Source organism: Camponotus floridanus, unplaced genomic scaffold, assembly GCF_003227725.1.
Source record: "Camponotus floridanus strain SB8 unplaced genomic scaffold, Cflo_v7.5 scaffold322, whole genome shotgun sequence".
Classification (NCBI taxonomy): domain Eukaryota; kingdom Metazoa; phylum Arthropoda; class Insecta; order Hymenoptera; family Formicidae; genus Camponotus; species Camponotus floridanus.
In genome coordinates this window covers 83731-109006 of record NW_020229462.1, presented here as the reverse complement: position 1 = coordinate 109006, position 25276 = coordinate 83731, and the positions used below count along the sequence as shown (strand labels likewise).

General features: G+C 31.1%; 3 protein-coding genes across 7 annotated transcripts in view; 1 reads left to right on the top strand and 2 right to left on the bottom strand.

Moving 5' to 3' along the window:
• Positions 1-1591: 1591 nt before the first annotated feature.
• On the bottom strand, positions 1592-2353 carry LOC112638570. Its single transcript, XM_025410562.1, has 3 exons — positions 2180-2353; positions 1811-2104; positions 1592-1606 (listed from the first exon to the last, which is right to left on the bottom strand). The coding sequence occupies exons 1-3, from the start codon at positions 2252-2254 to the stop codon at positions 1592-1594; spliced, it is 384 nt and encodes a 127-aa protein (XP_025266347.1). The 5' UTR covers positions 2255-2353.
• A 5214-nt stretch (positions 2354-7567) lies between these two features.
• On the bottom strand, positions 7568-12045 carry LOC105252320 (kynurenine 3-monooxygenase). 2 transcript variants are annotated; one of them, XM_025410561.1, is made up of 11 exons: positions 11988-12045; positions 11819-11888; positions 11174-11364; positions 11010-11058; positions 10123-10210; positions 9888-10059; positions 9573-9824; positions 9404-9493; positions 9099-9239; positions 8857-9018; positions 7568-7987 (listed from the first exon to the last, which is right to left on the bottom strand). In XM_025410561.1, exons 1-11 carry the CDS (start codon positions 12033-12035, stop codon positions 7928-7930), a joined length of 1323 nt encoding a protein of 440 aa, XP_025266346.1. In that variant the 5' UTR covers positions 12036-12045; the 3' UTR covers positions 7568-7927. The 2 variants fall into 2 exon arrangements, with proteins under 2 accessions (XP_025266346.1, XP_011257950.1); XM_011259648.2 differs by lacking the exon at positions 7568-7987 and adding an exon at positions 8707-8797.
• A 1755-nt stretch (positions 12046-13800) lies between these two features.
• LOC105252319 overlaps positions 13801-25276 on the top strand; it is a 52114-nt gene continuing 40638 nt past the window's right edge. For all 4 annotated transcript variants that reach the window (XM_011259645.3, XM_011259644.3, XM_011259643.3 and 1 more), the window contains exons 1-3: positions 13801-14156; positions 24809-24991; positions 25223-25276. The exon at positions 25223-25276 is cut by the window's right edge and continues 87 nt beyond it. In XM_011259645.3, the coding sequence (XP_011257947.1) occupies positions 13829-14156; positions 24809-24991; positions 25223-25276 (565 nt within the window). In that variant the 5' untranslated portion in view covers positions 13801-13828. The remainder of the gene's footprint in view (positions 14157-24808; positions 24992-25222) is intronic.

Below are 25276 nucleotides of genomic sequence, written 5' to 3'. Positions count from 1 at the left end.
TAGGTGGGATTTTATGATTAAGCAAAACAGTATATTTTTCCGTTAATATCATAAACTCTCTCATGATAAGATTAACTTTTTATTTTGTAGGAATTTGTACTGCAACAAAAATATTTACAAATGTATCTATTGGAACACCTGGTTCTTGTAATGATGCTCGGGTTCTAAAATACTCCAGCGTCTACCGGACGATAATGCGAGATGGAGTAGAATCCATGTTCTTTAATGAGAATTATCATTTGATAGGTGATAAGGCCTACCCTAAACAGAATATGGTATGGCACCTTTTAGTAAGTTGCAATTTTTTGCATTTAAATATATGATGTTATGTTCCGTCATGTGAACAGCATCTTAATGCTGCCTTTCTTTGAACAGGGATTTTGGAAACCTTACTCCAAGACAGAAAACGTACAACTATCATCACAGTTCAACCCGTATTGTAATAGAGCACACGTTAGTCTTATGAAGGGCAGATGGAAGCACTTAATGAAAGTTAACACAGAGATTGCCAAAGTTAGTGACATTGTACTGGCCATCTGCGTTTTGCACAATTTTTGTTATCTACACAACGATGAAGTGATTCAGAAAATGATTGGAGATAAAAGACACATGGCTAAGCAACATGTTCTCAAGAATTATGCAGACGAAGCCAGCAAAATACAAGGCGCAGAAAAACGCAACAGAATTGTATGCCTGTTCTGATTCTCTTTTAGAAAGATTTCTTTTATTGATAAATAAATGAAAAGAACTAAGTATCTGAAATAAAACAATTCAACAAATATTGTCTTTGACATTTATTTCTCATTTATATCTCAAAGTACATATTTGTAAAATCAAATGTTATTTCGACAGAACTACACTAAATAATATATATAGAAAATATGAAAAAAAAATAACATTGTCTTATACATATTTGATAACAAAGATAGAAACTCAAAATAAAAAGGTACTCAGATATAGCAAATTCGGCACTTTGCCGAAATAATTAACGAATATTAACGTAAATAAAACTAAACGATATATTTATAAATCTAGACTTTCTGCAGTTTCTCACACTGTGAAATGATTAAGGCACTTTGGCAATGACAAGTAAGTACATAATATCATACTGGAACTTTTCTGTAATATCCCTTAACTTAAAGTAAATAAGTATAAATAAAATAGTAATAGATATAGTAGTAATATATAATTTAACTTAAAGTAAATAATATAATACTTTGGCATTTCAGCATAAGTACAAAAGGTGAGGTAGTCATGTTTAAATGGAATAATAACACTAGTGCTAAGTAATCCTCTGTACTAACATAAATTATAAAAAGAGACATCCCAAGTAAAAAATTTATAAAAATGTTTTAAACTCATTTTCAAAGATATCTTAAAAACGTTAAAATAATTAGTTAAATTACTTTTTATTCATTAAAACGTTTATTTTAATGTTTAATGTAATATAAATATTTATTTAACGTGTATTAAATATTTATTTTATTAATATTTTAATAAATATTAATAAAATAAATATTTTTTATTTACTTATAAATAAAAAATTATAAATAAAAACCTATATAAATATTTTTTTTTACTTGGGATATTCTCATGGAAAGATAACCTAAAACAAAAATATAACAATTATTGATCACATATAGAAGAAATCACATATTTAATGCTTGTGTTAATCAATGACATATGAAAATTATAAGGAAAGAGTACCTGTGTTAGCTGCCTAACTTGTAAATCACAATTTTAATTAGCTTAAATTTTATTTGAGCTTGTGGTTGAGCTCATCATCTTGGTAATTATACTAAGGAAAAACCTTTTTAGTATCATTGGAATCTTGCATCAGTTTCATCAAACTTTCATTTTGCTTGCGACGTTCCTCAGCTTCATTTTTCAGAAAATTTAGGATGCAGCTGTTGTCAACTCTAGGTTTCTTTGGTTTGGTGGATGATTTCACATGATTGAATGGACTTTCATTGAGGTCGTCTTCATCTGATAATGCATTTTCAGATTCACAAACCATTGCATTGGTAGCTGATTGTCTTGCAGAATTTGTAGCATTCGAAGTCGTGGCTGGTTGCTCTTTGGAGGTAGTGGGTGTAGGTGACGCCTGTTCAGAAAGAGGCCATGAGTCAAGCAAACGTTTTGGTTTTGCTTTGTGTTTCCCTTTAATGATGTCAAATACCTCATCATAAAATGCTGGTTTTTTCACTTTTCCATTACCAGAATTACCAGCACCAGCATTTTGTAAAAAGTTCATCACAGCACTTTCAAGGTTGCGCCACTTCTGTGAGCAAACAGATCCTTCATCCCTTATTCCAAAATTGTATTTTTCTTTGAGTTCTGCACCAATTTTCTCCCAAATTTTTTCTTCACAGTTTTTATCATTTCAGTATCATTGAATGTCCTTACGTCCAACAATTTCAATCAGGTCATGTGTGGCTGTGATATCCAGTGGTGATGGTTTATTATTTTTGACCCAAATCTCTTTGTTGCTTCTGGTTTCACTCGACAGAGGTGAGATGACACGTGTTTCAGAGCTTCCGCTAGAGAAATTCTCTATGACATTTGGAGTCCTCCGTCATCGTAAAAAACTCACAGAATAGCAGATTTAAATTTTTTAATTACATGATCATCTACAGGAAGAGAGATAAATGATCCACCTGAGAAAAAAAATAGAAACAGGTCACAAAGATGCATTAAATAGATTCAAGAAGTACCAGTATTTCATTCAGAAAAAGATTAAAACGTCTAATTAAAACAAAATTGGACCTATTATATTAATAGAATTAGCTCTCAGCTATACAAAATTCCATTTCGAAACATTGATTAAAATGACACAAAAACGTAGATATGTTTTCGAAAGATAAATTTAATTGATTAACATAACCCTTATAGAATTCATAATGCAGGTATACTTACTTGAAACATGATGGAAGAACATTTGGCCATCAACAGAATGCACGCCACCATCAGCACGCACTAGGAGGAGGTGTTCGTTCAAGGTGAGTACGGTTACGTTATTCATTTTGTTTTTCGACAACAAGCATTGTCTTTCGCGCCAAACAACCTACCACAACCGCACTATCAACCTCAGGCGCGTTTTCGTTTCGCTATCACGAGCGACCAGAGGCAAACAAGACCGTTTTCGTTTCTGGTTGTGACGTCATCGATGCAATCACGTGAGCCGTGGTAGCTGCTACCGCGCTGCCATGGTCTCGAGGATGATAGTGCGGTTGTGGTAGGTTGTTTGGCGCGAAGTGCGAAAAGAGAATGAATGTAACGGGTCACCCACTCTTCATTAGCAATTATTCCTATTTTGAAATGAGATATTCTATCCTTCAAAAAGAAAAGGACAACCCTGTTTGTAGGTTGTAATTGATAAATATTCACAATGTGTGATAAATCGTCCATCAATCACTTCCATTATACAAAATAACACAGATAACCTCACATTTGGATCCATCATGATCATGACACATGAAGCAAACCGCTAACGCGTTTGTGCATTGCCTGCTCGAAACGTTTTATTCTCGATTACTATTTGTGACGTCATATTATCAAACACGAACCAACCGCTTGTAGCGAGGTAGCAGCAACGAAAACGCGCCTCTCGAGAGCATGGCAGCGCGGTAGCAGCTACCACGGCTCACGTGATTGCATCGATGACGTCACAACCAGAAACGAAAACGGTCTTGTTTGCCTCTGGTTGCTCATGGTAGCCGAAACGAAAACGCGCCTTCTGGTAACAGCGTGCGAAGCTAAGACGCTTAGTAAAAATTTTATGTTCGCGCAGTTAACTACTAGTGAAAATGAAGTATACTCCGCAGGAATATACGGACATGATTGTGGCATACGGGCTAGCGGGAGAAAATACTTATCGTGCGGCTGCAATTTACATGGAATCATTTCTCGGGCGTGCACAAAAACCAAGTGGCCGTACAATTTTACGTGTTGTGCAATAATTATGTGAAACTGAGTGTCGTGCATAATATCGGGATAACCGCTCCAGCAGTGCGTCTTCGTGTGCGAGATGAAGAAAGGATTCTTGAAGAATTTTATCATCGTATCACATTATCAACAATAGTGCACATCACAGTGTGCAATACATTTTATCGAGGGATTTTCAACCACGAATCAATTTTTGTAAAGGTACTGTCCATTAATTTTTTACATTACGATATATTCAGCGTATAGTAAATGGCATTTTGAATAATTTTTAAATTGAGAGTGGAATAGGCCTATGGGGGAAACCACTATAAAAAAAGCGCACCATGCTATCTACTGCAAGGTGGTGTGGAAATGATAGGGCATCATTTTCTCGCCACGAAAAGGGGGGACGGGTCATTTTTCGGCGCGGTATTGCGATATATCGCAAACCACCATCACGTCTCGGAGAGCGACCCGCCCACCGCTTCGCCGCGCTCGTAGTATCAGATTACGATGGGACGACTCTCGTTGCCGCGCGCTTTTACTCACGCAGATTGGCCGATCTTTTTTATTTAATATTTCGTTAATTATTGCGACAATCCCAAAACAATACAGGTCATTTCTTCTTAATTCGAGCCAATCTACTTATTTATTTCATTAAGGTCGAAAATCGACGGACACCCTGTATATCAAATATATATCAAGTATATCAAGTATATACGTACGTATGTATGTAAAGAAAAAGAGATAGGGAGAGAGAGAATAAAATAGAAATAGAAACAGTAAGGCATAAAAAAGAAAGAGAGAGAATTTTAAGAAAGAGAAGAGAGATAATAGAAAATAAAATAATAAATGAGAAAAAGGTAGAGAGAGATTGAGAAATTAGAAAAAAAAGAAAAATATTGAAAATATTAAATATATAATAAATATTATTAATGTTTTTATTTTTTCTTCAGAGTTAAAGAAACGAATATTAAAATACAGAGAAAAAGAAAGAGAAAAAAGGAAAAAAGATTCATGAAAGAAGTAGGTTAAGAAAGAGAAAAGACACAGAAGAGAAAAAGAAGAAAAAGAAACAAATAGAAAAATGTGCGTATTTATATGTTTAGATATGTATATGTGTAGTACGCGTTAATAATTTGTTCCGTTTCTCTAGCAAAGATTGATAATCTATTCTTTGTTAATCCATAGGATTCTTATACATTAATAAAGGATAGATATTACCAATCCTCGTTAGGGAAACGGAACGAATCATTGACGCGTACTATATATGTCTATGTTTATATATATATGTTTATATATATGGGTGTGTGTGTATAATTTTTTATAAATATATGTATAAAATTCATTGAAAGACAGAGAAAGACAGAGAAAGAAAGAGAGAGAGAGAGAGAGAGAGAGAGAGAGATAGAAAATAAGATAATAAAAAAAAGAGAGAAGGAGAAATTAAGAGATTGAAAAAAGAAAGAAAAAGAATTAAATATAAAATATATTGAAAATGCATTTTTAATGTTATTGCTTTTTATTTATAGTTGAAGAAGTTGAATATTAAATATTGTTATTAAATATTATATGTATACTTTTTATTTAGAGTTAAAGAAGCCTAAATAAAAACAAAAGAAAAAGAATAGAGAAAGAGAAAGAAAAAGAAGGAAAAGAAAAGATATTGTAAATGTTTTTACTTTTTATTTATAGAAGATATTTATTTAAAGAAGTCTAAAAAAAGAAAAAGGAAAAAAAAGAGATAGAAAGAGAAAAAGAAGGAAAAAAATTCCTGAAAGAAGAAGATTGAAAAAGAAAGATTGATAAAGGCAGATTAAGAAAGAGAAAGAGAAAAAAGACAGAAGAGAAAAAGAAGAAAGAGAAATAAAGAGAAATATACGTATTTATATTTAGATACGTACGAGTATATGTACAGTACGCGTTAATAATTCGTTCCGTTTCTCGAGCAAAGGTTTAGAATATCTATCTTTTGCTAATCCATAGAATTCTTATACATTAGTAAAGAATAAATATTACTTTTTATTTAAAGTAAAAGAAGCCTAAATAAAAAGAAAAGAAACAGAAGAGAGAAATAGAGAGAAAATGAAGAAAAAAAAGGATATTATAAATGTTTTTACTTTTATATTACAAACCTACGCTAGGAAAAAACGGAACGAATCATTAACGTGTACTATACATCTCTATGTTTATATTTGTATATATGTATGTGTGTATATAATTGTATATAAATGTATGTATGTATTAGAATCACATTGAGAGAGAAAGAGACAGACAGATAGAGAGAAAAAGAGAGATAGACAGACAGAGAAAGAGAAAGAGAGGATATAAATGACAGAATGTGAATGGTATAGAGAGATTGAGAGAAAAATAATGAAATGTTTGAAGAGAATGAAAAGGTAATAAAATAAGAAAAAAAGAGGGGCAGAGAGAGAGAGAGAGAGAGAGAGAGAGAGAGAGAAGAATAAGATGTGGAAAACAAATTTAATTTTTTTAAGTGTATTTTTTATTTAAAAATTATATATGTTATAGAGAGTTAATAGAACTACAGGGTGTCTCTGAACGCAGTGCCAAAATTGATACAGCAACTTTAGGATATAAAAACCAATCGAAAATGTTAATAAACATATGTCCAATTTTGAATGGTTTAGAAGTTATAATGTAATAAAATTTTTTTCTTAGGACAATATAAATTGAAATAAATGTTGTTTAATGTTATTTATTTTGTTTAAAACTTTACCAAAGATGATTAAAAATTAAAAAGCAACTTTATTACTTTGAAACTACAAAACCATTCGAGAATTCGGACACATATGTTTATTAACATTTTTGGCTTTAGGACATGAAAACAAGTGGGAAATGTTAATAAATATATGCCCGAATTTTCGAACGATTTTGAAGTTATAAGGTAGTAAAGTTGCTTTCTTAAAACAATATAAATTGAAATAAATGTTGTTTAAACAAAAATATATCTTATATGAATTTACTTGCATATCAAGATGTAATTATAATCATATGTATATATATTATAAATAATGTAACATTAGAATTATATATATATAAATTATTTGTATATATAAATATATATAATTATATATACATTTTTTTTAATTATATGATAAAGTAGAAGGAAATAAATGGCGCGCGAGGAGCGCGCGCAATGTTGTGTACTAGTCGTTATAAAAATAATCTTGTATTGCAAAGAAAAAATTATGAGAAAAAATCATTTCAAAAAAAAAGAAAAAAAAAACGAAATTATTTTAGATGTTGATCATTAATTGATAAAACACATTCAATATACACAAACAAGAAACAATGGTTCCTAAATATGTTATTGCGCTGCTAATGTGAAAAGTATCTCGAGTATTTATCATCGGCACCGCCAAAGAGCCTTCATACCGGAAGAGCTCATCATGCTTCTGAATCTAAGGAATCGTTATCAAGAATTTACTGTATTATCGTGAAAAAGAGAAAGAGCCTTTGTGAAACTTGCTTTAAAATATGGATAAGCAACTAATTACTTTTTTTTAATTTTTAGATATACAATATTTTTGCATTAATCATATTTATTATTTGTAATAAATTGCAATAGAATAAATCATATATTAAGAAAAATAAGAGAGGAGGAAAGAGGAAGGAAAAAAGTTTGATGTATAAAACTACGATGATAGTGCACACGTGATGGTGAACACGATTCAAATCTAATATTTCATAATTCAGCATGCCCGTTCACATAGTTCTCGTTTTCTCCTTTGACGAAATGGATTTATACAATCAAGTGTACAGTATAGAAGGATCAACTTTAAAATGTATTCAGAACTATATTCGCAATGTCGTAGGATTGGCGCCGGTTATTTTTTCGGGTAGAGGATTCTTTCAGTATTTGTTTGGTCTTATTCCAAATCGATTACCTGTAGTAGTCGGTAAAGTTCTCACTACATTTCATAATTTAATATATACGTTATGATATGTGTATATTAAATTTTTTTAATATTATCTTCTTTTATTCTCTATAAATTGTTATGTTTCCTTTCTTCATTTTGCAGATGGCAATCTTCTCGAGCTGTCGAAAATAGAAAAACTCACAGTGGAGTAAATTGATGAATATTACAAAAAATTATGGAACATTTAATTGAGTTTTTCGAAACGCAAAAATACAATTATATAAATGCGAGAACAACTACTCTCGAAATCGACTTGTGATATGTGCTCAATAGGATGATATCATCTAAATTATAAATTTGTTATTTTATTTGTAAGTTTCTCCAACTAATTATCATTTTCTTAAGAAGTTTAAAATATTTCGAAAAATGAAAGAATTAGATATGTATTTAATATGTATTATTATGTTATATATATATATATATATACATATATATATATATATATATATATATATATATATATATATTTATTTATTTATTTGACTCAATTTGAATATATTGATTTAATATAATCACACGAGTTTTATATTATCATACATCTATATGTAGTTTTATGATATTTCTAAACAAACGAATTAATTAAAATAAAGTAAAATTTCTATTTTTCTAAATAAAAATATACAAAAGCCAAATTTAGTAAATTAATAAGTAAATATAATAGAAGATTGCAATTATTGTGTGGACAAATCGAACAATTAAACGTGTCATTGCAAATTGCAAAAACAGTCATGTATACGAATAATAAAAAAATTGTTTTATTAAAAACGATTTTTAGGTAATTATTAATTTTAATAATTATATTTTTATTATCATTAGATTATAACGTATAAATTGACAAGTGATCGCATTCAGATAGTACTTTGCGCTAGAAAAATAGCTAAACCGGCTACAATAAAAATTCCAAAACACCAAAGATTCATTCTTAATACCTGTAATAAAAAAATCATTTTTGAATCGTTTTTATTATGTTTTTATCTTATTCTCGTACCTTGTCCTGCCATTCCTTATGGGCTATGCATTCGCGAAAACTCATACGAGTAAAATGCACGCTGAAATAAAGCGGTATCCAGGAATTGGGAATGAACGTATACAAAATTTTGTCCACGAATTTTCGTAGAAGGAAAGATTTTCTCATTACTAAATCTCTCATCTGAAAGACATAAAAACATGCTTAATTTCTTTCAATTCAATAGAGATATCCAATATGGTAAATATTGTCACGAAATAAACCTCCAGATAATTATACATTGCAAGATCACATATTGCATGGCCATCGTCGCATCGTAATTCCGAAAATTTCGGTAGAATTTTGGCAAAGTCCGAATTATAGCATTCCATTAATTCATCGAGCAATAAAACATCCTCAAATCCCTGATAGAATAAATAAATATTTTGTAAAAGAATATTCTGTTTACTATATACTTTGTTCCACACATATGTATATTAATATTGCATAACTACGTTAAACGTTTTTCTCCAAGTGCGATAAAAAATAATTCACAAAATTATTTTATCAATTCGATAAAATCACTTACAGCATTCATTCCTTGAGCATAAAACGGAACCATCGCATGTGCTGCGTCGCCAATTATAAGAGCCGTTTTCCCAACGTGATAAGGTTTACACTGCAAAATGCGACATCATGCTTATCCAAATAAATTGAACGGTTATGAAATAAAGTATACTAATAAAATGGAAATTAACCTTAATCGATATTAACGTTTGCGGTTCTCTTTCAAAGAACTGTTGCACCAATCTTTGCTCGCCGATTAGCCGCAAAAGATCAGGAAAATGCTTATTGTAGAATTTTAATAACGCCACGGATGTTTTCAGTTTTTCCAGCACATGAAATGGAGCGAATAAATTGCCAGTAAACGTGCGATCTTTGTTCGGTAACGAAGTCATCATGAATTCACCACGCGGCCAAATATGAAGATTGTTACCGCTCATCGCAAACTATCAAGAAATTGTCCGTAGGTCAAACAAATGCGATTCAATTGGAATTATCGCGATACTTACCTCGTTATTTTTTCCAGCCGGCACGGAAAGTTCAACGTAACCGTGCTCAATATATGTTTGTATGTAATTAAAGAGTGGTCTTTTAGTCATAATTTTTCGTACTTTCGAGTACGCACCATCCGCGCCAATTATCAAATCAGCTTCTGCATCTTCTATCGTTCCCGTTTTCACACTAAAAACAAGAGATATAGCTAAGTGGAATACGCTCGCTTGTTCGATCACGATGCTTACTCACTTTAAAAATTTCATTTTTCCCTTATCCAAATTGGCATCCACGAGTTTTTTATTGAAATTGATTTGCACCTTTGGATATTTCTCCGCGGCTATCCATAAAATGTAAAAAATCGATAGAATGAGATTCAAATTGTTTACTTGAATTAATTTTTGCATCGAACTGGTTTTACTCGATATTATGTTCACGCGACTCAAGTCTACATTATAGAAAGCGGTGTCACAAGTAAGGTGATATGCGCAAAATTTTTGCGGCTTCACATATACGATGTCATCAGATATCATGCACATGTAGATCTTGTAACTTGATTTGATTAAAAAAGAAATAGTTTTTTATTTTTCGTATCCAATCATCAGCTTTAATTTATAAGATGATTGAGATAATTAAGAAATGTGATATTTCTTTTTTAAATAAATTAGGGTAAAAAATATCGATTAAGAGAAAAAAAAAAGAAATATTTTATCTATGTGTGCTAAAAAGTATTCACAATACATTTCTTTTAGTATTTCTGTTTCTGCAATGAAATTAGTTTCGATCTTCATTTATAAGTTCTTTTCAATCGGCAGGCAATGAACCGTTAGTTAAAAAGAACCTGAGTAATGGTTAATTAGAGTTTCACTACAGAAGAATTAAAAGTTGTGTGTTATCTAATTTTCTCAACTGTTTTTACAATACGAAAAGTTTTATATACAATTTTTTCCGCATTGTTTTATTTTTAATTTATTTTCTGATGTAAAATTACCGCTGTATCGTTTATATATTAAAAATCATTTGATAAATCGTCCATATCTATAGTTTAGTAACCATATAGTAGTAGTAACCATATCTATAGAGTAACCATAGTAACCTTAGTAACCATATCTATAGAGTAGTAACAAAAATAGTCATACCATCCAATAAAATCACATTAAGATATCGCCTGTTAATGGAATAGATGCACTGCAAAAGAGATAATTAACGTGTCGAAACGCATAAAAGATACGCAAAATTACGCACTAAAATGCAAAAGACATTTTGATAGTTTAAAGTAATAAATTGATGAACATGAACTCACATTTCCCTTGACATTATCGTAAAGAACTTCCTTCAGATTACCATTCTTATCGTGAAGCATTCTGCCGCGCATGCTAGTAGCGTTTTGTTTTACCAAAGTATCTTCAAGATCGACCGCTCTTAAAGCCTCTCGGCCTCGAAATGACAGCGCTAGATTAATGCTTTGACCAGATGAATCTTCCATTCGTAAATCTAAAGATTTCAAGATTTGAAATTACAATCATCGAGTTGAGAATGAGTATAAATTAAAAAATTTAGAATATATTCGAGGAAATATTCTAATATTTCATAGATTACAAACATAATTACATATGGTCTGTCTAGAATGTCGTTTAACTAAATTTTGTTAACGTTATTTATTAATTATATTGATAAAAAGATATCATATATGTGTCAATTTGCATATCAATCTTAATGAATTAGTATTATAATGAATGACGAAGGAATATTAATTTCTGACAGCAAATTATGATAAAATTCATAATTATATGAGAATTTTAATATAATTTAATATAATATAATTAATATAATATAATATGTAATATAATATATTTAATATAATATAAAAAAATATTTAATATAATATAATGATAAAATATTTAATATAATATAATATAATTTTAATATAATTTTTAGTATTATTTACCTGATCGATATTCATAGACGACTACCTGATGACCTCTTTTAGCGAAAAAACACGCGGCTAATGCTCCAACCTGCAACGAAGACAATAACTCTCTTTTTTCACGTCTTTTTCTTTGCACCAAATTCGAAAAAGTAAAAAATTTATATTCCTTCAATGCAATCTCACGCACCAAACCGCCTCCGACAATGGCAATACGCTTCCCTTCCACTTCTGCCATTCCGTTGTGTATCGAGACTACTGACTAACTGTATTAGCAAACCGTGCTCACGTCTTTTATATACATCTTTGCACCCGGTATTGATTACTAGTCTATTATTCGAAAGAAATTAAAACTTTAATAAATTTATATTATATTACACATTATATTATATTTATTAAAGATAAAAGAGCTTTAACTATTTAAATGGTAAATAATTAAATTTTTTGAATTTTTTAAATTAAATATTAATAATTTTGTTCCATTCTTTTATATTATACTGCATATGTGTATCAATATATTATTCATATATTATTCATATATTATTATTCATATATTTTTCATATATTATTAGAAATTATATGCAAAGATTTATATTAATTTTAACTCGTGCATTTAAAAATTCACAATTGCATTAAAATATAAGATAAACATCTTAAAAAAGAAAAAATTTATTAGCAACAAAAATAATATTACTGCGAGAGTATTTCGCAAATTTTAATCATACACTTTTCTGAAGTGTCAAACTTTATACTCATCATAACTATGTATAATACTTTTCCCGTCACAGTATAATAAAGTAAAATTTCGCTTGTGATCAACATCGAGAGTATCGTGCAATTATCAAATATACCATGTAATTATCTATCGATTAATGCGCGTGATTGTAATTAATATATTTTTGAGAGTAAATGATAAGTGTTTTCGCATGTATAAAGGAGTAATTAATAAAGAAGAGAGCAAAAGGAGACTCAAGAAGCGTTAAGCGATGACATAGTAACCGTGATATTTTATAATTTATTTCATTTATTATTAGTAAATAATGATTAATTATGAATGATATAGCAAAAAATTTATCCTCAAATATAGAATTTATATTTTATCGTATTTTAATATTATAAACACATTTTATATTAAATTATATTTAGTAAGACGTAATGTAATTGTATATTTTATTACTTTTATTATATATCAGAAATGCAAATATTAGATATTACTTTTATTATATATCAGAAATGCAAATATTATAAAACTTTTCAAAATTGTTATTAATAACCAAAGATTAGTTTGCTAAAAATCAAATTCCTGAAATATTCGATATAATTTGAAATTATTATTCCTGCCTTTATAGTTTAAAATTTCTAGCATTTATCTCTACATTTATTTGATATAAAAAATATATAAGTACAATGGTGTTCTTTAAAATCTTCCTCGATAAAGAAGAAAAATCTATCAAGAAATAATAGATTCTGAAATTTTGTAATACATTTCGAGATTTTCGCAAGCAATTAAATATTTTGAGCGATGCAAATATTATGTATGGCAAATTACTTTATTTTATTTTACTCATTTAAACTATCGAAATTTTTAAAAAATACTTTTCAAAAATATCGATAATAGGAAGATGATATACATGTGATCGAATATTTCCATATCTTGAGCCAGATTCAAATGTCATTTTATATGAAAAAATAGCATATTCCTGAAATGAGATGCCGATTTATGGTCCAAGATTTTTACACTCAATTATCAATTAACGGATATTTCTTCCTTGACCGCATATATCTTATCGAAATCGGGGAACTTTAGGAGCTACCCCCCCGAAATGGATGACGGATGGTGCAACGAAGCGGTGCAGCGATGTCATCGTAACCATCGCCATTGTCTTCCTCATCATCACTGTCGTCTTCATGTCGGTTTTCGTCTTCATCTAGGTCTTCGTCATCATCGTCTTTGCCGTTGGCCGTTCTGCCTGCGTAGCCGACGCTGTCCGAAAAATCAAAAATAGCCGATGCGCGGCAGTCAGTGCGGCGATGTCGACGGCGAACGACGGTTCGGCGGTACGGTTCGGCCGATGGTGGTGGTGCTGGCGAAGAAGAAGGCGGAGTATTGCCACCCGCGGCCCTGCGATGCCGACGATGGATTACCCAAGGGCGATGGTCCTTTTTGTCGTGCTAGCGTTGATCTCGATCCTCTTGGGTCACGTTGACGCCGCCGCAAGGACGAAAGCCGCCGAGGAGTCGACCCCGTCCCGCGGCGCAACCGGCAAGCAGCGAGAGGCCGAGCCGGTGATCGAGGAAGTCACTGCCAAACAACTCGAACGGCTCCTTAACGAAAAGGACTTTGTTGCTGTGTATTGGTGTAAGTGTCGCTCTCCGTTCTCATGCTTTAACCAAAATCTTTCTTCATGTATGTCGCGCACAAATCGTGGCCGTGCTATAACAATTGCTTCGTGAACGAGCGGTGACGACACGTACGGCGCAACCCCCTCAATTAACGATGTATGCATGGACAAAATTTACACATTATGTATAAATTTCTAAATAAGATAATATAATAATATAAATATGTATACATATATATATATATATATATATATATATGTATATTAATATTTATATATATTAATATTTATATATAAAAATATATATTAATATATGTATAAATATGTATAAATATATATATATATATATATATATATATAATATTAATAAAATTATAAATATATAAATATTAATATATATGTTATATATATATATATATATATATATATATATATATAAATACACACTTATATATACTTACTTATACACACACACACACACACACACACACACACACACACACACACACACACACGTGTGTAAAACATATATATTAATATTTATATATTTATAATTTTATTTTCACTGAGGTATTTTTCATAATGATAAGACAGCTTCCCAGAGAGACATTTTTACCCAGATGACACTTTTACGCAATGATGTAAAAGCTTTATATTGCGATTGCTGGACGCGTTAAAAAATTTTCCAGTGGAGGGACATTCCTTTTCTAGTCCTAAAATTGACGATGCATCTTGAATCGTCACAACGATATGAAATATCATTTCATATAAGATCGCGCGATGGTCGCTCGATTTTACGAAATCGTGCGAGCACAATCCACGTAGCTGTGATTCGCGTCTATATTCGTATCGACATCGAACTCACGTTTCGATTCTTGTGATTTGGCACTCGCAAGTGGAATGCTGCGCGCCGCGACTCGTGTGGTCATTCTTGTTCTCTTATCCACATTTACATATCATATTTCGTTAATATAAAGGGAAAGATAAAAAAAGTTCCTAAAAAGTTTCTTATTTATTTTTTTACTCGAATATAGCTAGTATATTTTCCCATTTAAATCATAAGTGTAACTAGGAATTCCAATAACAAGCAAATGATACCACAACAGGTGCCGTATCTGGTAGCAATTAATATTTGTATATTAATTTAATATTAATTTTAAGCAATAAATATTAAATAAATTAAAATAATTCACATATGTATAGAAAAAAATATAATAATTATAAAATAAAATAATGTATACTATCGTGTTGTGATAAATAAAAATATAAAAAAGAGAGAGAGCAAGAGAAATAGCAGCAAATATTAATCAAGATAATGAAATATACAAGTTTAGCAAATTATGACATTAAAATGCAGATTTTATATAAATGATTGTTTATAGATTAAATAGATTATTTTGATCTTTTTAAAGATTCATACTTTACGATTTTATCTTGCGAGGCATTCTTGTGTAGAATCGTATAATCGACGACATCCATATATAATCTTTATCGATTCTTCGTCTTTTATGGCATCTTTTTCTAATCATGAAAACGCATTAACATTTTCCGGGCTCATCGTTAGTACATTATATAACACGAGTGGGTGTTGATGAAAGCTACAGTTAGAGTTACGGAACGCTGTTCGTCATTGAAACTGTTCTATATATGCAGCGAAGAAAAGAGTAACCTTATATACGAGATGGTACGCCAATGAAAAACAGTAATGTGATTACATTTTGCAGGCCAAAATATTTTGCCGTAGCTCACGACAGCACACGTAAATAAATCGTTTCCAAAAAAAAATAAAATTTTTCTTGCCCATATTTGTAGTTCGAATATAAAATTTCGGATTTTTACTATTTTTTTATTTTCGGAAAGAAAATTTTTTTATTATCGTATAAACATAACTCTCATGAAAAGTTATAATTTTGTCATAACGATACGTTTTATCGATACACGCTTCGTAAACGATAATTCTACTCCCGCAAATTACCCTCACGTGAGAATTAACAGGTACTAAATTCCCTCTTTCTGCCAAGTGCTACGACCGCTCAGTAGGACAGCCTGTCTCAAGGTAGCTTTTTGAATTTGCTAATCTGGCAGTTTAATTACACAACTTGCACAAATGATTAATTTAATTTAAACTATCTCTCGTTAATCTCCTAGGTAATAGAAATTATCGAGATAGATTGGACAATCTCGATTTAAGTAAATGTGTTTTTAAAATACTGATATTGAATTGCTATATGCTGAATATACCGAAGGTCATATCTCATATGGCAACATGCCAAAATGCATGCTTGTGTACGCCTTTCGAAGCTCCCCAAAGATAATTGATGTAATACAATCCCCTTCTCTCTCTCTCTCTCTTTCTCTCTCTCTCTTTCTTTTTCTCTTTTTCTTTCTCTCCTTTTTCAACAGTCAAAATGAATGTCTGCAAAAATATTTTACGTTGCACGTGTCTCTTCACATCTTTTTACGAAAATAATTTTAAAATTGAAAAAAAATTGTATAAATTTAAATGTATCTCCCTCCCCGACATGTCACGTAAAATGCACGTTTTTTTTTAAATTGTGTACATCCGCATTTTGTCAATATTGAAGGCAAAACTGGATCCGTGGTATTTACTCGTTAGAGAGCAATCCAGGAAATACATATAGCGAAAACTGACTCATTAACGTGACGCATAACAAGATGCAGAAGCATACGAGCCATGATGTTAAAACATCAACCGCGATTCGTTGAATTTAAATTCAAAATTTAATTTATGATCCTATTTTAATAATATCTTAATGTTCACCCAATTAAACGTAATACATTAATATGTAATTTTTGTAAATTAATTGTTTTTATTGTTAATTTGAATTCAAATTATAAAATAAAACATCCGCGATTGAATTAAGTTAACGATAATTAATTTGTATATCATATTCGAATTTTATACATATAGAATTGATAAAAATTGTGATTTTGATCGGAAATTAGAAAGAATGAAGGATATTATAACGTATCGACATAAGTATGATGTACATCTTACGGAATAAAATGAACGAATCTCGAAATCAAATTTCTAACAACCTGTATCGGTCGCCTGAGAGGGAGAGAGGGGGGAGGGGGAGGGAGGAGAGGAGAGGGAGGGAGGGAGAGAACTCGGGCTCGCATAGTCACCGTAATTTTCTCTTGAATCATCTTTTCGTAATATTGCGTGATATAATCGACCCCGGATTTTCGGTCGCGAACAAATACTAATATGCCACCGGCAATAAGCACGACTGGCTCACCTTTACCACGTCGACTCAAAATACATTGTCCCGAAACGTAACGTTCGCTTAACTTTAAATCGCGCGTGTAATGCGACACGTTGTATGTGTATATGTTTGTTTGCAAAATTACGGGAGAGGAAGTTATTTAAATTTAAATTTAAATTACAAAATATAGAACATTCGATATCAAGCTATTTGTTCCAAAAAAGGAAAACGAATATAGAAGATTACGAGACTTTTCTGCGATCTCATAGTTTGATCCTCCCGCATCGATCGAAATTGAATCCTGAAAACACTTTCTGAAAATTCAAGAGCGGCTGATCCAAACGAAAGGATGACTGTTGAACGATTCGCTCGCTTCTTAAACGCGCTGTAGCAAGGCTGGCGCTCCGGCGGACGCCGCTTTTAGCACACGTTAGAAGTTATTTTCGCGCTTACCCCTCTCGGCTTATATCGTCTCCGCTGAAAACATAATGCCGTCCCAGCCGCGACCACTCTGTCCACCGCGTAGATCGCGTTCGGCTCGTCGTCGCGTAATACGGATCTGTTCTGGTCGGTTTCTCCAAGGGCCATAAAAAAGATAGATAGAGAGAGAGCGAGAGGGAGAGAGAGAGAAAGAGAGAGAGAGATACCATGTCTTGAAGTGAGCGGACACCATAAGGTGTTTGCAGAGGACCCGGATGACGAGCTCGCAAGCAGAACCTATTTCCAGATGTTTCCTTCCTCATCGATACGATGTATCCATATATGAGCAAAATTGATTTCTCTCTCTCTTGCTCTCTCTCTCTCTCTCTCTCTCTCTCTCTCTCTCTCTCTCTCTCTCTATTTAATTTGTTACTGCTTACATTAGATTGAGTTCACTCTTTGGTTTCACAAGTTATTTCTGAGTTATTGATTTCATAGATAAGAGAACCGAAGTAAAAATTTTAGACGCTTTAAATTTATTTGAAAAAAAATAAGGAAAAGTTTGACGTCCTTTAATATAATCCTTTAATATAAATGAGATAATGCGAGATCTTTTAGATTCGAAAGCGAGAAAATTCCTCACACGAAATATAGAAGGGAGACGATCATCGAGAGAGATATGATAGATTGATTAGTGGAGCACTTCGTCAAATAGAGCTCACGCATATAACTTATTTCCAGCTGCAATGTTCTCGCAGCTCATATCACCGTAGGCTCTCTTGTCGAATTCTTTTCTTCTAGATTACTAAATTTAGATATTCGTATATATCTTTTTTCATCATGCATGTCTATCGACACTGTATCGCTGCTCTATATTGACGTAATCTTGACATATCATAGATAGTGTTATTCTAGTCTTTAATAAGTTCAACAGGATACTGTATACTGTCACAAAATCTGATATTATTCTCTATATTAAGTAATGAGTATTGATGATAAAATTCGCAAATTTAAATTATATTCCCAGAGAGCACATGGACGTCCCATTGAACTCAACCTAATTTCAGTGGATGTTCAGTCCGAGTTCAGACATTGGGACATTCAAAAGACGTGTGAATTAAGTTCGACGACATCCATTGAACGTCCATAAGGCGTCTGTTTGTCACAACTTCGGACGCCTTTCGGACGTTCAAAATAATACTCAAAAAAGGACCTAAAATGAACATCATTTTCAGTGTCTTACTCTTCCAAATTATTGTTGGAATAAACATCAAAAATTCATAAATTCAGAAAAAAATTTATATTTAATTATGTATAATTGTGTAGATATAATTATGTATGGATTTTGACCTAATTTAATCATATATAAAAAATTATTCTTTATTTATACATATGCATCCTTTATAACATATAAAACAAAAATTCTTTGATCCAATAAAATTAAATAATATAATATAATATAATATAATATAATTTATCCATTTCATATAAAACTTTACATAAAATTCATGTAAAAATTTTATTTATATTTATACTTGCTTATTGCACTCTACATTTTAAATAAGGTAATTTAAAATGTAAAATGCAACAAGCAAGTTTAAATAGGTACCGGATTATTTTCGTTTATTTGCCGGACATTTACTTGTCCGACTTATAAAATCAATTTAATATCTGAAACTCTTGTATTGAGATCAGAAATTAAATTGAACAGTATATTTTTAATTTTATTTGTTACTCTTTGCAAACTTTATATAATTCTCATAACTAAAACTTAAATACGAGAAAGATAGCGCATCGCACGTCGCATAGTGATAAACGAACGAACTAACACATCCTTGTGTGCTTGCGCGAAACTTTGACGTCCAAGATCGGACATTTTGTGGACGTCCAAATATTGGCCGTTACGGATGTCCCGAATCGGATGTACGATGAACGGTCATTTCATGTCCATGGACGTGCGGACGTAAAATGGACATAAAATGAATGTCCATAGAATGTCCTGTGCTGTCTGGGTTAATTATAAAATATAACATTAATATAAAAAAACAAAATATTAAGATAAAATATAATAAAACTTGATTATTTTTTAAACCGCATTTTTTTAAAAAGAAAACTTAAATTCGTAATATCTTCAAATCTCACTATATCAATATTAAAAGCAAATTGAAGCAATAATATAATATTTAAAAGATGTTTTTACTGACCTACGATTATCGAAAATTTAAGTTACGAATTTAATTGCGTTTATATAATCCACGAAAAACAATGTAATTGAGAGAACTGGAGTTATATCTGGTGCGGTATTTGAGAGAGAAACTGTAAAGTTCTTCTTTCTTGGCACATAATACATTATGCAGTTGACAATTTATGCAACGGTCGCTTAAATATAGTTAAATTAGTTTTGATACGTGATATATTCTAAAATTTAACAAAATTTTTACCGCAAAAGCGAACTTTGGAAATAATTTCCGCATAATAATGTATAATAAAATAACATTTAAAATAATATCGACATTTCGAGAGCCCTAGACATTCTTTCGACTAGAAATCTAAAATTACTCATCGACTGTACTTCTTCCGCCTCTGCGTCACGATGAAATAGTTACTCTGCGTGTACACGTGGCCCTGTTTTCTAGAGCCGGATCAATGGATTAAAAAGATGCAGGATACTCTCTTCAATAATGTATATGTAATTTTATTTTCAATATCAAAATGTATTAACATTAATCTTACGATTGAAAAATAAATAAAATATTTTATATTGTATTGAATTAGAAGTGAAAAATTATATAAATGTTCTTCTTGTATTATAGATTGAAATAAATTAATTATTTTGCATGTATGTCGTAATTTGTATTTGATAAAACAGATTCATGAAATATATTGAAAATTCATCTTTTTCGGCTTATGAAAGGGAGATAAATAGATAACTTTAATCAATTTTGATATATTTTAATTAATTATCATGTTCATATTTGCTGAAAGTGCTCAATAGATTGAATTAAACTTGCTTATTAATGAAAGACAATTAGGAAAGAAATTGTCAGTATATTTCGGTCAGTATATTTTTTTATATAGCATCGAATAAAAATGATGGCGAAAAAAACAATTTTTTCCTCTATATAATTTAAGAAAATGTTTTTATTATTTTTAACTTTAACGTCATGATTCAATATAGCTGCAGTGAAGAATCAAAAGCTTAAAAATACGAGAGCTCGTTCTACACACCACTATCATCGTAACTCCTGATTTTCTTTTAATCTACGGCATTCGCGACTGTGACATTCGAAGCGTTACCAACATAATAGCAATCTGGGCCATTGCATGAGTGGCTCTCGTATAGATAAATTCGCGCGCATACATACAAATATAGCGACTCACGAATACAGTGGAAACATTCTATGCACGTGTGACGATTAGTCTTATTTGTTCGTGAAGCGTTCTCCCGCAAATATTTTGTCTTCTATTTCTGAAAGAAGGTTATATCTCAGCAAAATTATTACTATAGTGGACATTGTGGACATTGTGGGAATACTGACTTAGAGACTTTTAGAAATTTTTATGAAAAAAATGGAAAAATTATGATCAATCAACGAGTTCATAATTACAAATTGTATTACAGATATATATATATATATATATATATATATATATATATATAATATATATATATATATGTGTATATATATATATATATATATATATATAAAACACACACACATATATATATATTGTTCCATATTGGAGAATTCACAATCTCGAACGAGATAAATAACAAGATCGCGTATTCAATGACAATTAAACGATATATTGTAATTGCAACGACATAATTAATTATATTTTTCGGGGAATTTGTATGTGTTTATTTTCTGATTTTTTTCTTATTGATTATCGCCCAGTTTCTTCGAGATAATTTTTCCACAAATTTGTATATCTATATACGTAAACATATACATCCGCCTAATTTCGTATCTTAGTTCATACGGCAATACATAATATACGAAGCACATTTCGCAGCGATAAATAGTACAATTTATTCCTATGTTTCTCTCCAATTTATTGTGTACTGTACTTGATGATTTATTCATAACTGTTATTCCACTTTATGGATTCAACATCAAGACATTTCGTTACAACGAATTCTTGGGATCAAAACGTGTATCTCCTTCCTCTCTTTTTTCATATTTTGAGAATCTCTTTTATTAATTTTTGAGAATCTCTTTTATCAGTTAAAGTAAATCAGTTTAAGTAAATTTTCCTCATGCGCGCTTAATAAAAAGCAACGATGACGAGTCAAACACTCATTTAATTTCATGTTATAATGTCGGTTGTTACTCCATATAATTGTAAACCATGAGCGTCGCGAGCGCGTCCTTGGCGAAGATGTCCGCGGACAATGGCGACGAAGACGAGAAGAAGACGACGACGACGATATGGGCGAGGCCGTTCGTTCTTGTATTTTTAGTGGCTCGTAAACTAGGCACTGGCCATCGTTCGATCTCGTCGTTTCTCTCTTTCTCTCTTCCTTGTATAATGGTAATATATACACAATTCGACAATTAAATTATGTAAAGTAATTTTTAAAAAATTGCAAAAATTGTACGTGATACAAATTATTTATTTATTTTTAAGTGCAACGTCATTAAGATCTTGGTTAGTTTAATGATAAGAGCAACATTTATCTTTGAAAAACAAAAACTTCTATACCTACAAAATTTTATTAAAGTGAAATTATGTTACAATTTTTTTAAAATATACATATGTCTATGACGAGTGAAAAGATCGATTCATCATATCATTGAAATATTGTATTTCATGAAAAGAAAGCAAAGAGCCAAATCGAGAAAATACAATAAAGGTGCATATTTGTTTTAGAGCTAAGAATTAAAACTATCGTTAAAAAGCTTTTCAAAGATTTTTAGAAATCCACAAAAGCTGCGAACTATATCGAAATTGGATCTTTGCAAATTATCATTTGTTTCAATCGTTGAATGTACAATAGTATCAGTGCTCTCTGAAGAAATTTATTTTAAATAAAATATAATAATTTTGCCATAATCACACACATTGTAGTTTTTTTATAAAATCAATCTTTTATTATTTAATTATCTGTCGCTTTTGTTTATTCTTCGATCCATAAAAACACATTCATTTCTCTGCTATTTCAAAATACCGAAGAAGATTAATATATCTATAAAAAAAGGGAATTTTCGACTACTTGGACATTACATCGAATTGAAAATTGTGCATATAGATGCATTCAATATCCCTGGCTGATCGATTAAGATTATCGAAAGTTGAGGCTAACCAACAGTTACATCTCGATTGGATATGCATTCTTCGCCAGAGAAGCGAACATAATTTAGTTATATGCCTCGTAGCAGCTGTCGATGTGACGACGAACGAAATAGTTCTACGAATGCACCTGTCGCCTTTAATCGGGAGCAATGTCGCAAATATAAAATATCATCTTTGTCAAATAATTAATATAATCTCTCATTTACTATACGATAAATATTTACGTAGTTTGTTAATTTTTTTAGTAATAATTTTATAGTTTTAATCTACTTTTTTTACAAACACATTCCGATGATTCTATTGAAATATATAAACGTGTCATTTAAGTTTTACCTTTCTCGATAATTCTTTCGGTATCAAAACATAGAGTAAAAATAGATTTGTTTACAACATTGTATTTATATTCATTCACGATCTTTGCTTGTTGCCTTCTTTCCGAATAAACGAATAAGAGTATTACGTTTCTATTCTTTTTCAGTTTCTGAAAATCCTCAACACATTGAAACAAAAATCAATGATTTCGGTTAAATTATAATTTAATTATAATTATAATTTAATTACTTAGCAAATCTCACGCAAAGTTCTTTAATTGAAAAACGAATAAATTATTATTTACACTATTCAATGATATTATAAATGATTGATCTATATATCAAAATCTTTAATATAGGAAATATCAGAGTCGTATAATTTTAAAAGATATCGATAATATTAGTATAAGTCAATCGTTGCTTCTCCGTAAGCATACGTTTGGTTAAATCTTTTCATTCGTATTCGTCAATGGGTTATCGTCCAATTTCTCTTAACTTTCAATTATTACAGCAGCAACCGGTGGACGTGGTCCAATTTATCTGGCACGACTTTTCGAGAATTCCTTCGTACTCTATCTCCTTCATATCTATCTACTTATTTATCTATCTATTTCTCTTTCTCTCTTTGCGCCTCTTAGTCAGACCATTCTGCCAATCCTCTATTTTGCGGGGGTGTCCGTTAACGAATGCTATTACGTTACTCCCAGTGATGGCAGTGGACGAAGAAGTAGAGAGACAGAAAAAGACAGATATATGGAGATGAAAAGAGAAAGAATAGTAAGGAGATATATGATCGCATAAGAGCAAAGAAGCGTGACGAAAAGAGTGGCTACTCCTACATCAGGGTACATATGTAGACAAGAGAGAGAAAGACAGAGAGCAAAATCGAGAGCAAGCGAAAAGACAACAGAAATAGAGAGGAAGAGAATCGGAACCACCTCTCCTGTTTCTTCTAGCTCTATTCTGAGGAAGTCGTCACCAAAAATGGTGGGGTGCGCGAAACATGTACGCGACGATGAGCAAAACATCATTCTTGTCTCGTTATCATCAACATGACTGCGAATCAAGATTCGTGCGAAATATTATGGCGATTGATATAAATGGAAAGGAAACCAATCGGGGACAATACCTCGATATCTATAGTTGATGATTGTAACCCAACACTTTCAACCGTCACCGCAGAAGTAGCGGTGCGGTCTCTGTACGCTCGAATGGAGCTCAAACCGTCAAGAATGCTAATACAGAAACGACGAAAATATGTAGAAAAAAGAGATTGGGTCACTTTCCCTTACAGCCACCTGAAAGAAAGCCTGAAGCATGTTTGAAATGAAATTAGAAATAAAATTGTTTTTATTTGGAAATTCGAGCTATTTAATTTGCGATTGATATTTTTTATTTTTCTCGTTACAGATGCACGAAGTTGCACCACATGCGACAAGGTCCTGGCTGAATTGGAGAAAATCGACGACGATACAGATCATTTTGGAGTCGACTTTGTCAAAATCAACGATAAACGACTGGCAAAGCAATATGGCATCAAAAACTTTCCAGCTCTTACGTATTTCCGAGAAAAAGAACCAATTATATACGAAGGTAAGTCTCAATCTTCTTTAATCTTTTCTACAAAGTAACCTCTATTGAGATAACTAAATATCTATTTGAATACACGATGAATAAAATATAATTAATAATTCACTTTCTAAATTTATTATTTATAATTATGATTATATTTATTATTATTGGTACGTTGAGAATTATAAAAAAATACTAAAAATTACCAATCTAACAACAAAATATGTATACATGACACTTGTTTAATTTTAGGTGACCTAATGGATGAAGAAAATGTATTGGATTTTCTCACAAGCTTAGAAGCGA

Excerpts from the sequence above, each read along its gene's own strand:
- LOC112638570 (XM_025410562.1), bottom strand. The coding sequence starts at position 2,254 with ATGAACTTTTTACAAAATGCTGGTGCTGGTAATTCTGGTAATGGAAAA. Across the intron at positions 2,105-2,179 it reads AACCAGCATTTTATGATGAG|GCGTCACCTACACCCACTAC; the intron begins GTATTTGACATC and ends CTTTCTGAACAG.
- LOC105252320 (XM_011259648.2), bottom strand. The coding sequence starts at position 12,035 with ATGGCAGAAGTGGAAGGGAAGCGTATTGCCATTGTCGGAGGCGGTTTG. Across the intron at positions 11,059-11,173 it reads ACGATAATGTCAAGGGAAAT|TGCATCTATTCCATTAACAG; the intron begins GTGAGTTCATGT and ends TCTCTTTTGCAG. Across the intron at positions 9,240-9,403 it reads ATGCTCAAGGAATGAATGCT|GGATTTGAGGATGTTTTATT; the intron begins GTAAGTGATTTT and ends TTATTCTATCAG.